Raw genomic sequence first — 15877 nt, 5'->3', positions numbered from 1 at the left:
GCCAAGAAGTTTGATCACGTAACACCCCTTCTCAAAAAGCGCACTCTTCCGGTTGCTCACCGGATAACATATAAACTATGTTTGCTCACATTCAAATCCCTTCTTTACAAAACTCCAGCTTTCATTTATAAGTTATTAATTCCATATACTTCCAATAGAACGTTGAGATCTATTGAACAGCATTTGCTGACGATTCCCTCTCTTAGAATTATTAATACTAGACGGCAATTGATTTTTTCTGTTACAGCCCCCCAAACTTGGAACTCACTTCTTATTCACTTGAGGGAAGAAAACAACTTGGAAAAATTCAAAAGTAAACTAAACAGTTTTCTTTTAAAAGATGCCTTTGAAAATTAGCCATTTAGTCTTCCAACTAATTTTACTTTTTCTGCCTAATTTTATTGAAGTAATTTTTTAACTTCCCTTTCCTTATGTATCTCCCTTGTATGTCCCTTTAACTTTTAAATAATTTGTAGTTCTTATCCCTTCCCTCCCTTATGTTCTTAGTTCTGTTAAGTTTGTCAATAGTCCTGTTGGACCTTGTTTTTATTATCCGTTGTATTGTTCCCCATACTTTGTGATTTTATTATTATGTACATCGCTTAGAATTGTGATTAAGTGATTAATCAAATCTCTATTAAAACTTGAAACTTTCTCCTCCTTCTTGCCGCAGTGCTCGTTCAAAGCCACGGACAGCGGTTCCCACGTGCCCCCCACGGCTGACCCGGAAGCTCTCTCTCTGACATCGCAACATCAGAAGGAACGTCTCCGGGCCAGCTGCAGGAGGCATGCAGGAGCTGCCGCCCGCGGCCCCAAGCGAACACAGCAAGGAGGAGGGAGCCGGCAAGAAGGCAATCCTCCAGGGGCGGCAGAGGGAACAAAAGCATTGCCCTCGAGCAGGCTGCCCGGCGCAGCAGGTTGGATACCCTAAAAGGCAAAACTGAAGTGGAAGAGAATTAGAAAGAAAATCTGCAGTCGGTATGCGTGCATTGCAAGGTATGGAGAGGGGGGATGCGTGATGTTTTACTTTGGGACACGCTCGTATAGCGAGTCAAGCTCGGTTTACGAGTCACAGATTTTACAAATGTTTTGCTCGTCGTCTTGCAAAACACTCGTAAACCGCGGTTAGACTGTAATTGCAATACTGACCACGTGGTATATGTCATAATCTGTCCATGCAATAAGCTCTATGTAGGTAAAACCAAAAGGAAAGTTAAGACAAGAATCATAGTGCACAGAAGCTGCATTCTTCGACAAGTTACAACAGCATCCATGGTCAGTCATCTGATCTCTTTCCAACATCAAATTCAGGATCTCAAATATTTCATTCTCAAGGTTTTACAACCAAGATGGAGAGGCGGAAATTGCAATCAGACACTCATTAAGATGGAACAGAAAATGATCTTTGAGTTAAATACTATACACCCACATGGCCTCAATTCAGAAAATTAGCATCCTTCCTATGATTTTTCCATTTCTTCATTTCTACTTTTTGATGCTCAACAGGTCACTGTTTTCATTTATCACATCAACAAAGTGATATACCATTTATACCAATGAGTTAATACCGCTAGCTCCTTCCCTCTTCCCAATACCTTCCCGATTCCCCAAAGCAACCTCATCTACTCTTTATCTCCTCTAGAAATTACCAGATATCTTCTTCTTGTAACACGTTTTTTTTAAAAATTCTTTTGTAATCCGCCTTTAACAGCAAGGCAACGGTGGAATAGAAATCTCTAATGTAATATAATGTAAATCACAATAGGTTACGGTATGCCAAATAACCCACATGGCCTATGTCAAGATGGATTTCAATGCTCTAACCACATAGATAATGGTATGCGAGGACAACCTACAAAGCTTATGTTATGTTGAGTTTCAATATATTTGTTACACATATCATTGTATGTTGGAATGTTCGTCTGTGTCATATACAGTTTTTATAAGTCTTAAATCGGTATACAAATGATTTTATCATTTCATATGTCCTACATATATTTTTTGGCTTTCACAGTTTTACACATTTGAGTGTTTGTTATCTGTAAAGCTGTTAGTTAGATCCTTTTGACTACAGCACAGATAAATACCTACTTTACTCATACCGTTTTCAAGCTCTGGATGTTTTAATACATGCTAGGTTTCCATTAGCATAAACAGCATACATACATATATTTTGTTATCACTTTAAGATTGACGGCATTTTTATTTTATGGATGTAGATCTTTCTATGTCCATTAGCTTGATGATGCAAATACTGTATTTTTACCCCTGGTTTGTTTATGTTATGATGTCATATAATTGAGCCTTTTTTGTTTGCCCCATGGCGCTCTCTAATTCGACGTTAACAGCTTACATCCTCGCACATATTTAAACTTTCAGATTCATTTTTCAACTAATGCGGCAATCATCGTTCCACACAAGCACTCATCTCAAAGTAAGTTAAATTTTAACATCGCTTTTATATTGCTTTTACATTATATTTTTAGGGTTTAAATGTTTGTACTTTCAATGACGTTTAGCTCCGATTTTTTCTTTTGGTACTGAACAGCTTTGCGGTTTCCCAAACTTTTTAGTACATTTCGTCTAGGGTCTAAATTTTTTATGCACACGTCATAAATGAAGTCAAGTTTAATGATTTTAGAATCGGGCACGCAAACCATGTTTTTACCTTCAGTATTGTTTTGAATTTTATGCCGGAGCTCCTTTATTTATTTGATTGATTGATTTATATCTACAGGTTATCAGCGTCAGGACCGCTCTGTCCCCAGCAGTTAGCGGCATAACTGGGTCACTTATGGGCTTTCAGCCCATATTCTCTCACTAGTTTTTCTGCGGGTGATTTACCAAGTTTTCTGTAAAACACCTGTTTGGTTGCTTCTACTTAGCCCAAACAGGTGGTTGTCTGGTTATTTTGTTCTATATCGCACCATGGAGGCCTTGCATATCACGCCAGATAGATAATTTATGCTTGACGGGTTGTGCTGAGAATTTGGATCACAATGTATTATATTTATTTTTTATTGCATTTTTAAAGGACTTATGTTTACACCTGTATGACTTATAGTTTTTAAAATGCTTGCATCTGCAATTTAAGGTTAGTAAATGTACATATTTATTTTCTTACTGTATGCCAGTCACTGTATTTTAAAGTTTAGAGCATGTATGTATACATTTTTTATATACTTGGATATCATTGTGTAGGTTAATATGTATGTTGATTGGTCAAGGTCATACTTTAAGTTAAATCCATGTCCATGGTTGTATGATTTATTATTTCCCATGCCCGTCACTATATTTGTAGTTCATTTTTCTATACATATGATATATCAATGTGCATTTTGACTGTATATTGATTGGTTTGACCATTTTCTAACTTTCTGGTTTTTTCCCCACTCTCCTTTTTTTATTTGTAAATATGTTGTCCGTTTAAAATATGATTATGCTTTCAGAACCCTTGAGGAAGGCTTGAAAAAGCCTAAACACAGCCCATGTAGGGTCTTATTTCCATGCAGTGTACTTGCGTTGTACGAGATTGATTTTTTAGCACCTTGTGATATTTTTGAATTGCTGCTTATACCAATAAACTTCACATTTTATACTCTTAGAAGTCCAGGACTTGGTTCCACATTTTGTTTTCAGTTCAATAATTAGGCACTAACATATTTAACAGTTTTGCAACTGACAAAAAATCATCATACCTAAATATATTAAGCAAATATATTCCCAGTTAGGTTAGGATCCTATAAAGTAAAGAAGGCACCTATGTTCCTTTATAGAACCATTACAGAATTGTCCTCTATATGTCCGAGCTAAGACATTCAAAAACACGTATGCCAATCAGAATCCAAGTTATGCACACTGTTGCATTTCTGCCTTGGTACCTTCAGCTTCTTCTCCTTCTCGTGCACCACGGCCCGCACAATATTGAGGGAGGTATAGGTGAAGCTGAGCATTAAGAGCAGGGGAAGTTGGGTCTGGATGGCGATCAGGAAGAGATCACTGACATATGCTGGGTAAGAGAAGCGTTGAATGACCACAGAAACCTGGGAAAGTAATACAGATGTGGAGGAGTTGGCATGGTATTCCATTATGGCTCTATCTACTGCATGTTGCACTGCTAGGAAACCTTCTCGGAAATAACCTGCAGGGGGACAAAAATATAGGCATGCAGCCAGTTAATAATAGCCAGCACATGATAGATCAAGAGTTGTCTAGGAAATTGGCACAAATCAGATTAGTTATGTTTCATAAAACATCTGAAGCTTGCTTCAGCATGTGTGTTTCAAAGAGATCTATGGTTTTATGGAGTCTACAGTGCATGAGATTCCCTAGAATTTTTCTCCAACATAATCCTCTCTTTTCCTTGCAGTACTCAGAGCCCTGGAAGGATCCACTATAGAGGTAAGACCACTCTGAATTCGATAACATGAATAGCATGAAAATAGTACAGGCTGCACCATCCTCAGGCTGGGCAGCTATCAGCAAGACTCATAGCTTGAAGAAACAAATTCAGAAACTAGGTTGCCTCAGAATATTTAGAGTACTAAAATATACAGCAGACTGGATGCTCCCAACTAGCAAAGAAAATTCCTAAGGCCCGTCGGAAGTAGAAAGAGGAAAGGGAGTTGCTGATCTACACCAAGATTCTATATGTATCTCAAGCAAACATGAAGAAAAAAAATGACAGGTTCATGTGCCGAGGCTGTTGTGATCTAATATACTAAGTAATGACCTAGAGAAGTGGTTCTCAACCCAGTCTTATGAAAACACCCATCAGTCAGATTTTCAAGATAGCTACAATGAATATGCATGAGATACTGTAGATCTGTATACAATGGAGGCCATGCATGCATATTTATTTCATGGATATTCATTGTGGATAGCTTGAAAAACTAACTGGCTTTAGTGTCCCAAGGACAGGGGTTGAAAACTTCTGACCTACAGTAGTTGTTTCCAGGCCTCTAATTTTGGCCAAACCAATCATGTTTTCAAGATAAAGCCTAGGGAAAAATTACATCTTACCTGATAATCTTTCCTTTAGGCACAGCAGAAGAATCCAGAGACTAGTGGGTTGTGCCTATCTACCAGTAGGTGGAAAGAGAGTTCAGACTTTGCACTCTGGCTTATTGGATGTCAAGCCTCCTGGTCAATTAATATTACTCATAACAAAGAATGTGAAATTGATGCTGCTATAACTCCTTTCCCACACTGAAAAAAAAGATACAAAATCCAATTAAAACGCAACATACAAATCCCTTAAAACCAAACTCATACTCGAAATAGTAGAGTAGGATCCTGGATTCATCTGCTGTGTGTAAAGGAAAGAAAATGATCGGATAAGACATAATTTTTCCTTCCTTAGCATCAGCATCAGCAGATGAATCCAGAGACTAGTGGGATGTAGTAAAGCATTCCTTATGTTGGGAGGGACCCAGAAAGCACCCCGACAGGACTGACTCTCTGAAAATAGCATCTGCTCATGCTGCCATGTCCAACGGATGTTTAAATAATGCGTGTAGAGAAGACCAATTTGTTGCCCGACAAATCTCCTCCAAAGAAAAACACCACGACTCTGCCCAAGAGGTTACCACTGATCTCGTAGAATGTGCCTGATGTGTCAAAATGTATTATATGCTAAAACAAATCACCCTTCTAAACCATCTTGCGACTGTCACCTTAGAGGCCAAAGCCCCTTTCTTAGAGTTGGAGAAGAGAACAGAAAGGTGTTCAGACTTCCAGAAATCAGCAGCAAGTACAAAATAAACACCCAGTGAACATCCAGGAGTCTCAAATCCTGGAAATGCTGTCCATGAACCCCCTCCTTGAAGGAGGGCAAAAACAAGGATTGATGTGAAAATCTGACATGACCTTCAGAAGGAAAGAAGGAACTGTATATACTGTAACTCCCATATCTGAAAAATGTTAAAACGGCTCTCTGCAAGACGATGCTTGAAACTCAGAAACCCTTCAGGCTGAGAAAATTGCTACGAGAAACACTGTATTGATTGTAAAATCTTTGAGTGTCGTCCTTTTCAGTGGCTCAAATAGAGTCCGCTGCAACGTCTGCAAAACTAGATTAAGATTCCAATCTGGACAAAGATTTCTTAGAGAGGACTTAAGCTAATTAATCCCTCTCAAAAAAAGAACCACATCCAACTGAAAAGCCAAGGAAGAATTAGATATTTGACCCCTATAAGAAGCTAGTGCTGCTACTTGCACCCTCAGTGAATTGTATGCCAGACCTTGAGACAGCCTTTTTTGTAGGAAGTCTAAAATTTGTGGAAGCAAAGAATAAAAATGGTGAAACATCCCATTGATCACAAGATGACTGGAACACTCGCCACACTCTAGCATAAGCTGTGGATGTAGACTGTTTTCTTCACATAAAAATTCAAAATCCTACACGGTATCCTTCCTCCCTTTATCCCTCTTTCTTGGAATTCTTCAAACCCTAATACCACCAGACCCTCCCACAAATTAAAACTATCCTTCCCCTCGTTAAAAGGCATTTCCCATACAGGAAAGCTAGGGACCTCCCTCCCCTTCAAAATCACTGAGCTCTGGAACAACCTTATCTCCCCTCTTCGGAACTTGAGCTCTCTCCAAGTTTTCCGCAAACATCTGAAAACCTGGCTTTTCTCAAAAATGTAAGCCTCCCAAGTCCTCAAAAAACTCATCTGGCATCCCAAGTCATCTAAATATTAGAAACATAGAAAGATGACGGCAGATAAGGGCTATAGCCCATCAAGTCTGCCCACACTACTTACCCACCCTCTTAAGTCTACTGACCCCCTAAAGTATAATTGTAATTATACTGTCACTCTACTCATTCAAGTCCTAGTGACCCTATCCCTTGGCATGACCTCGTAGGGATCCCACATAGGTATTCCATTTGTTCTTGAAGTCTGGGATGCTGCGTGCCTCGACCACCTGCACTGGAAGCTTGTTCCAATGCTCAATCACTCTCTCCATGAAGAAGTACTTCCTGGCGTCTCCACGAAACTTCCCTCCCTTGAGTTTGAGCGGATGTCCTCTTGTGGTCAAGGGTCCCTTGAGAAGAAAGATATCATCTTCCACCTCGACCCGTCCCGTGATGTACTTAAATGTCTCAATCATGTCTCCCCTCTCCCTACGCTCTTCGAGAGTGTAGAGCTGCAATTTGCTCAGTCTTTCTTCGTACGGGAGACCCTTTAGCCCCGAGACCATCCTGGTGGCCATCCGCTGAACCGATTCAATTCTGAGCACATCCTTACGGTAATGTGGCCTCCAAAATTGCACACAGTATTCCAGATGAGGTCTCACCATGGCTCTGTACAATGGCATCATGACTTCAGGTTTCCTGTTGACGAAGCTTCTCTTGATACAACCTATCATCTGCCGTGCTTTAGATGAAGCCTTCTCCACTTGAGTGGCTGCTTTCATGTCAGCACTGATGATTACTCCTAAGTCTCATTCTGCCGTAGTCCTGGTTAAAGTTTCTCCATTCAGGGTGTAGGTTCTGCAAGGATTTCCGTTACCAAGATGCATGACCTTACATTTCTTGGCGTTGAAGCCCAGCTGCCAGATCAAGGACCAACTTTCTAAAGTACGCAGGTCTTGCTCCATAGCATCCTGTAGATTATAGCCGTTTACTATATTGCATAGTTTGGCGTCATCAGCGAATAAGGTTACCTTGCCTTGAAGCCCTTGAGTCAGATCCCCAATGAATATGTTGAAGAGGAGTGGGCCCAGGACTGAACCCTGTGGCACTCCGCTAGTCACCTCCGACATTTTAGAGAGGGTACCGTTAACCACCACCCTCTGAAGTCTGCCACTAAGCCAATCTTTAACCCATGCGGTTAGAGTCTCTCCTAATCCCATCGATTTCATCTTGTTCAGCAGCCTGCGGTGTGGGACGCTGTCAAACGCTTTGCTGAGGTCCAGGTACACGACGTCCAAGGACTCTCCTGAGTCCAGTCTTCTTGTTACCCAGTCAAAGAGGCTGATTAGATTGGACTGGCATGACCTACCCTTGGTGAATCCATGTTGGCTGGGATCCCGGAGATTTCCCTCGTTCAGGATCATATCTAATTCATACTTTGACCTCTAACCCTTTGTTGTAGTTCCTTCCTATTTCATCTACTGTAAACCGTGCCGAGCTCTACGAAAGTGGAGATGATGCGGTATACAAACCTAAGGATTAGATTAGATTATCCAAAACTCAGCCGTCTGACTGATTTTTGGCATAAAAAAATGGGACCACATAACCCCCTATTACCAAAAACTTAATTGGCTGCCCCTGGAGGCAAGAGTTGTGTTCAAATTTGCCCGTCTTTGTTGCAAATCTATACTTGGCTTGGCCCCCACATACCTGGTCACACATTTCAACTTGGACTGTCCCAGCAGGCCTACACGCAGAGTCCACATGTTCACCCATCCATCAATAAAGGCCTGCCGACTTGCTTTCCAAGCAGGCCAAATGAACAACTGGCTGAGCAACTTAATGCACTCTTCATCCTATCTAAGGATTAAAAAACTAGTAAAAACAAACTTGTTCAACCGATTTGTAACCTAAATGCTCCCATTGCCCTATCGCTTTACTCCATCTGATTTTTACCACGATCTCTTTCCCGCTCTGTTCTCTGCTTACATGTATTGACTGTCCAGTGCTCATATTCTTGCTGATTGTTTGCAGCCTGTTCCAGCCCTCTTATCCCTGTATCTGCTTCATGTACTTTAAAACCTTACTTTGTACCTATTTTCGCTGATTGTCCAGCTCCTCTTATTGTAAACCGCCTCGAACTACTATGGCTTTGGCGGTATATAAGAATAAAATTATTATTATTATGGTTATCATCTCATCTGAGTAGCTCTTCCATCTGAGCTTTGACCTCTCAATGGCCAGGCCCTAAAACCAAAGCAGGAAGGATCCTCTATCTGTCCTGGACCCTGCGAGAGAAGGTCTTGTATCACAAGCAATCTGGACGAGGTCTGCATACCATGGCTGATAAGGCCAATCTGGAGCCTCTAGAATTGCTAGCTCCGGGTGAATGTTCGCTTGATGCAACACCCTGCCGATCATAGGCCATGGAGGAAAAGCATATAGCAATGGGACAGTGTGCCATGGCTGCAGCAGAGCATCTATCCCTTGTAATGCTGAGACGACAATTTATCTTTTCTGTTACCGCACCTCAAACTTGGAATTCCTTCCCATTTACTTAAGGGAAGAGTGCAATCTGGAGAAATTCAAAAGTAATTTAAAAAAACTTTTCTCTTTAGAGATGCCTTTGATAATTAACTAAGCAGTTCGCAGGTTGAATTATATTTTTTATTGTTTTATACTATGGCTTTTATTTGCTTCCTTTTTGTATTTTTCTGTGATTGTCCTGCTTTTCTTAATGATTTTGTATTTCACCTCCCTTCTTTCCTTGTGTTTGAGTTTGTTAAGTTAGTCCATTAGTCCCCTAGGACGTTATATATAGTTATGTATTGTATTGTCTCCCAAATATTGTAATTTTAACATGTTCATCGCTTAGAAATACGATTAAGCGATTAAATCAAAAAAATATTAAACTTGAAACTTGATTACTGTATGCAGGCTATCAGTATTTGTGTTGGACTATGGGATATTATATTAAACAAATCAGACCCTGGGAATGTTAGTATAGATAAATTGAATGGCTTCCTAAAGATGGCGCCACTCAGCTCAACTGAACTAGTCCAGCCCAGAAGCTCATATCAGCATATCCATCCACCTGCTAGAGATAGAGTATACTAATTGACCAGGAGGCTTGACATCCAATAAGCCAGAGTGCAAAGTTTGAACTCTATTTTCACCTGCTGGTAGATGGGCACAATTCACTAGTCTCTGGATTTTTCTGCTGCTGACATAAGGAAGAGAAGTTTGCACACACTGTCTACAAATATTTTTCATGAATTGTGGATATCCCAAAATCCTGACTGCCAATATATTTGGGAACAAATTATCTAGAGGAAGGAAAAGGATACAATATTGACATATTGGTAGAGGAGGTCAAACTGTATATAAATGGGATGCACTCAGTTTGCCTATAGTACCACATTCTTTTACAAGAAGACATGAGAGATGAGATCTAATGAGGACAAGAATAGGGCAATACACTAGGGGCACAAGAACAGATCAGTGTCATAAACTTTGAGGCAATACTTTCTAACAGTAACTAAGTTACTAAAACTGTATATCTACGAGAGCTGATTGAAAAGTAATGAGACTACTTCTTGGAAAGTAAAACAGAGACATACATGGCAACGCTGTACTGGTTCTTAGTTGGATTTCCGTAGTCTTCATGTTGGGTTACAGCGAGAAGAACTTCGTAAATTTCATCATGGTAGATGAGGAAGATGTGTCTGTGAGAGTATGCAGCATGGCTAGTTGTTATGCTTGCCATAACATTTCAAGAGTTTCGTTACCATTCTTTCCAAGTTTAACACAAAATTCAAATCCTACACCTCTAGTGTACTCTCAGACGCATCTTCCTCATCTGCCATTACAAAACGTACAAAATTCTTTCTCTTGCTGTGACCCAACAATGAAGACTATGGCAGTCCAACTGCAAATTCACAAACGTCGATGTATGAGCTTTGCAAGAACCAGCACAGCATTTCCATGTCTACTTCTTGGAAAGAAAAACAGAGGCAGTCTCATTAATCAGTCCTTGTAAAACAACGAGGAGAAAATATTTTTTCACTCAGCATATAATTAAGTTCTAGGATTCATTGCCAGAGAATGTGGTAAAAGAGGAATAAAAGCCCATAAACTATTTTAAGATGGCTTGGGGGATAATTCACTGCTTATTTGTGATAAGCAGCATGAAATCTATTCTGCCTTTTTAGGATCTTGCCCAGATACTTGTGACCTGGATTGGCCATTGTTAGAAACAGGATACTGGACTTGATGGACCTTCAGCCTGTCTCAGTATGGTGACATTTATGTTAAGTTCTGGAGGAAAAAGTCCATTAATCAGGTAAAGTAGGGGAATGTCACCCCCCCCCCCCCCAAGAGGATTGTTTATCTGCTCTTTGGGATTCTGTCAGGTACTTGTGATCTGGATTAGCCAGTATTGGAAACAGTACACTGGCTTTGATAAACCTTTGATCTGTCCCAGTACAGCAACGCTTATGTACTTATGAAAAAAAGACCCGAGAATATTAGCTGATAAACAAAGAATGAATGCAAACAGCACCAGCTGCTATTTAAGTAAAGCGCTCAAAATGTCCCACAAAGCAGGGAAACAGGACTGGACAAAAACCGGTACACATGTCAATTACCGGACCTCTGTGAAGCTACGTTCTAAGAATAAGTACCAATAGCTAAATATGACACAATAACTTAGATTAGATCTTTAGGCAGTTTAGTGCTGAAGCAGCAAGTACTTGTGCTGGCAAAACTTCCCACAGTCCCCTCATTTTTAAAATAAAGAAATTCCTTCCTTTGAAAGTGGTAATATGTAATTTCCCTTATTCTTCTCATCCCCCCCATATTTTGTTTAATACTTCCTCAATAAAAAGATTATCTGTGAGACCTCTATAGAGTTAAATGATTTTTTTTTCTTTCTTTTTTTTTTTTTTACAGTGACACCGAATCGCCACACAAATATCTTTATTTATTTTTCCCCTTACATGAGTAGGGAAAGTTTTAGAAGGTTTTTTTTTTAGCATATAAAAGCTCATGTGCCCCTACCCTTTTCATTTTAGTTTGATGTCCCCTCTTTGTATCTTTTCTAACATTTGCATATCATCTTATGTAGTGAAGGAATAAAAACTAGACCCCATCCAACACATGGTCTGATAAACACCTTGGATGATAAAAGAATGGTATATTCCTTCCTTACTTCTAGCCCCTCATTTTATTCTATTCTTATTAAACATAAGTCCATTCCTGATCACTGATAGTTTATAGTTTATTATTTATACTAGTGTTTTAGCCCGTTACATTAACGGGTGCTAGTAAAGCCTCCTTCCCTCACATGTCCCCTATTTTCAGCCCCAGCTCCAAACCCATTTTTACACCCCCCCCAGCCCCCTTCTCCCATCTGTTCCCTTTCAGCCCGAGCCCCCTTTCCTCACCAGCAGCATTTCCCTCCCCACTCCACTTTCCTGTCCAGCAGCACCTCTTCCTGTTCCCCCTGTCCCTCTTCCCTACTCTGCCAAACACACCTCAACATCAGAGCCTGCACCAATTCAAACCCAACCCCCTTCCTGGCCACTGCACTGAATCTTTGGGCAGGCTGCCCATCCCCAGCCCTTTACCCTGATGGACCCTCCACACACTCACACCTGGTCCACCATCCTCACAGGTCTATCTCCCTCCGCTTGGGTCCGTTTGCTTGTTCATTATCTTGTCGCATTTCGTTGAGCAACCAAGGAGGAAGCGTTGAAGTGGCCATTGTGCAGCTGCCTATTTCGGGAGTTGGTCATCCTGCCCTGCTCACACAATGTCTGCCTTCCGTGCGTCCGCACCATCGTATTGCAGACCCCAGATGCCGGCCACGGAACTACCGATCAGGCAATACAGCGGTGAGAGTACACATGCGCGCTTAGCGTTTTATTATAAGAGATTCTGCCTTTAAACAAGGCGGATTACAATCAAACATACACAATTAAAATAACAAAACAAACGGTAAAACCTTGGATTGTAAGTAACTTGGTTTGCAAGTGTTTTGCAAGACAAGCAAAACATTTTATTAAATTTTTTTTTTTTTTTTTTTTTTTTTTTGAAGTTTAAGATTTTATTAAACAAAATGAAAACAGTACACAGGCAGCATGCCAACAGCAAAAGTACATCGCCCATATGAATCAACAGAACCCCCCCACCCCCCCCACCGAGTGATACAATATAAACCTAAGACAAAGGAAGATGAAAAAGAAAAATAAGAAAAGTTTCAAAGTAAACCTCGCCAGGAGCTATAACGAGACCACTGTCTATGAAACGCTCCACAGGAATCATTATTTAAAGCAGTCAATTTGGACATCAAGTAAATTTGGTCAATCTTATGTAACAGGTCAGTACGAGAAGGCAAAGAGTCACGCTTCCAATATGTAGCCACTAAAAGTCTGGCTGCCGTAGCAACCAGGGCCACAAAATGATTCTGATCCACATCCAAACTCCCCAAAGGATAGTTAAGTAAAAATGTTTCCATACGCAATAGGATGGGTAAGCGTAACACATCAGTCAGCAGTCGTTGAACCATCTTCCAAAAAGGTACAATCTTAATACAATCCCACCACACATGCCCAAAGGAGCCCAGACACCCACAGTTACGCCAACAGTGCCCGTTCCCACAGTGATAGAAACGGTGCACCTTTTCTGGCGTGAGGTACCACTGAAATAGCATCTTATATCCCTGCTCCACTAAGGGAGATGCCAAGGAGACTCTCAGCAGTGTACCATAAAGACAGTCCCATTGTCGATAATCCAAGGCCCTCCCCAGCAAGAGTTCCCAACGATGTTCATATGTGTGGGCCTGTGGTCTAGTGTATAAAAGAGCCCTATAGAGACGTGAAATAAGGCCCACCCCAGATCCCATCCTAAAAACTTGTAAAAAAGCAGAGTCTGCCCCTTCCCACTCCGGGATCACCCTCTTCACCATAAAATCTCGAAGTTGGACATAGGCGAAAAAATCAGTCGAGGGGAGGTCATATATAGATTGCAAGGCAGCAAAGGGTACCAGTTGTCCACCCACTACCAGCTGACCTAGGACCCTAAGACCCTCCATTTCCCAACGCCGAAAAATCCCCGTATCTTTAGCAGGCAGAAAATCAGGGGCAAATCTAATGGGAGTAGCATAAAAATAGCGCTGACGTGGGAACCAAGCTCGTCGAACCCGGCTCCACGCATGCAAAGTACATTCCATCCCATAAGATGTCCCAGTCTGCAGATCCCGAAGGATATCAAAAGACAGCCAGGGCACTGCTGCCAAAGGGTAAGGCCTGTTCTAGTGAGACCCAGCGCTGGGAGGGATATGCCCAATGAAACAGTCCTTGTAGTTGGGATGCATAGTAATATGTAGAAAAATCAGGGACACCCATTCCCCCATGTAACCTGTCCCAGTACATACGTTCCCTCCGCACCCTAGGGGGTTTACGTGTCCAGATATAAGCAAAGGCCCGCCTTTGTAGCCTAAGCAAGAACCGTTTAGGAATTGAGAGAGGTAGGCAGGAGAACAGATACAAAAAACGAGGCAGCACATTCATACGCAAGGCACTAATCCTACCCATCCAAGACAATCTCAATCCCTCCCATCGATCCAGATCAGCAAATACAGTTCTTAGCAACGGAGGGTAATTCAATTCAAAAAGGTCAGTAAGTCTTCGAGATATACGCACACCAAGGTATTTAATGGATTTAGCCGCCCATCGAAACGAGAACATAGCACGTAAGTCCGTTACCAACAAGTCCGGAAGGGAAACGTTAAGCAATTCAGATTTTTCGATGTTAATTTTAAAGCCAGCCACCACACCAAACGTAGTCAAAACACGAAGCGCCTCCGTCAAAGAACGATGTGGGTGGGTCAAGGTAAACAAAATATCATCAGCATACAATAAAATCTTATGCTCTTCACCACCCACCACAATTCCCTGAATATCAGCATTCGCACGTATAGAGGCTGCTAAAGGTTCCATGACCAGCGCGAAAATCAGTGGTGACAAAGGGCACCCTTGCCTAGTTCCTCTACGAATCATAAAATTAGCAGTATATCTTCCATTAACTCTTAAACAAGCCTCCGGGGCAGCATATAATAAAGTCACCCAGTGTAGAAAAGCACCCGAAATGCCCATCTTCTTCAAGGCCGCTAACATAAACGGCCAATAAACCCTATCAAAGGCTTTTTCAGCGTCAACTGATAACAGGACTGCCGGAACAGAATCTTGATGGGCCACTCCAATAAGATCTAACACTCTTCGGATATTATCACCAGGTTGCCTCCCTGAAATAAAGCCACATTGATCTCCATGAACTAGGTTAGGCAGAAAACGTTGCAACCGGACTGCCAGAATACGGGTAAACAGCTTATAATCAACTCCTAATAACGAAATGGGGCGGTATGACCCACAAAGGAGGGGATCTTTCCCAGGTTTAAGAAGGAGGGAGACCGCTGCCTGACGAAACGAATACGGCAGACAATCCCCCTCCAAAAAGGAATTAAACAATCTAGTCAGAGGATTGACTATATGGGCCTCCATTTTCTTATAAAACAGGGGGGAAAAGCCATCAACACCCGGTGCCTTGGAAGCAGCCAGATGACGTATAGCCGCTACCACCTCAGCGGGTTGAATAGGGGAAGAGAGCCACTCCGCATCAACTTCCGCCAAACAAGGCAAGGTGACGTTAGATAGAAAAGCATCTATCTCCCCCTCCGTGGCTTCAATTTCCGGAGTGTACAGAGTCTGATAGAAGGATAAAAAAGCCTGATGGATGTCCCCATCATCTACACAAAGCTGACCCGAACCATTACGAATCCGAGTTATGGAATGTTGTGCTTGAGTTTGCTTGATCTGTGCAGCTAACAAGCGACCTGCCCTACCACCCCATTCAAAAAACCGTTGTTTCCGCCTCTGCAGGGCCCAAGCCATGCCCTCTAAATCAAGTTCTTGTAAATCTCTCCGGCACTCCGTCAGCGCTACCCCCCCAGCCACCGACGGGGCTCTCTTGTGAGCATTCTCTAGGCGTCGAAGGCGGGACACTAGTTCTAATCTGCGAGCCACTCGACATTGATTTCTGTACGACCCCCTCGAGATACAACAACCCCGAAGGGTAGCTTTAAAACTTTCCCATAGAATTGCAACATTAATGCCAGCTATGTCGTTGAATACAAAAAATTCCTTGACATCCGTCTCTAAAAGAGTCAAGGTATTGGGA

At 41.6% G+C, this 15877-nt stretch overlaps 1 protein-coding gene across 3 annotated transcripts in view; it reads right to left on the bottom strand.

Moving 5' to 3' along the window:
• The window catches only part of ABCA3 (ATP binding cassette subfamily A member 3), a 211043-nt gene that overhangs the window by 131011 nt on the left and 64155 nt on the right, over window positions 1-15877 (bottom strand). For all 3 annotated transcript variants that reach the window (XM_033914147.1, XM_033914145.1, XM_033914146.1), the window contains exon 6: window positions 3882-4141. In XM_033914147.1, the coding sequence (XP_033770038.1) occupies window positions 3882-4141 (260 nt within the window). The remainder of the gene's footprint in view (window positions 1-3881; window positions 4142-15877) is intronic.

This window comes from Geotrypetes seraphini, chromosome 11, assembly GCF_902459505.1.
Source record: "Geotrypetes seraphini chromosome 11, aGeoSer1.1, whole genome shotgun sequence".
Taxonomy (NCBI): Eukaryota; Metazoa; Chordata; class Amphibia; order Gymnophiona; family Dermophiidae; genus Geotrypetes; species Geotrypetes seraphini.
Note: the sequence above shows the minus strand (reverse complement) of the source record. Positions and strands in the feature narration are given on the sequence as shown.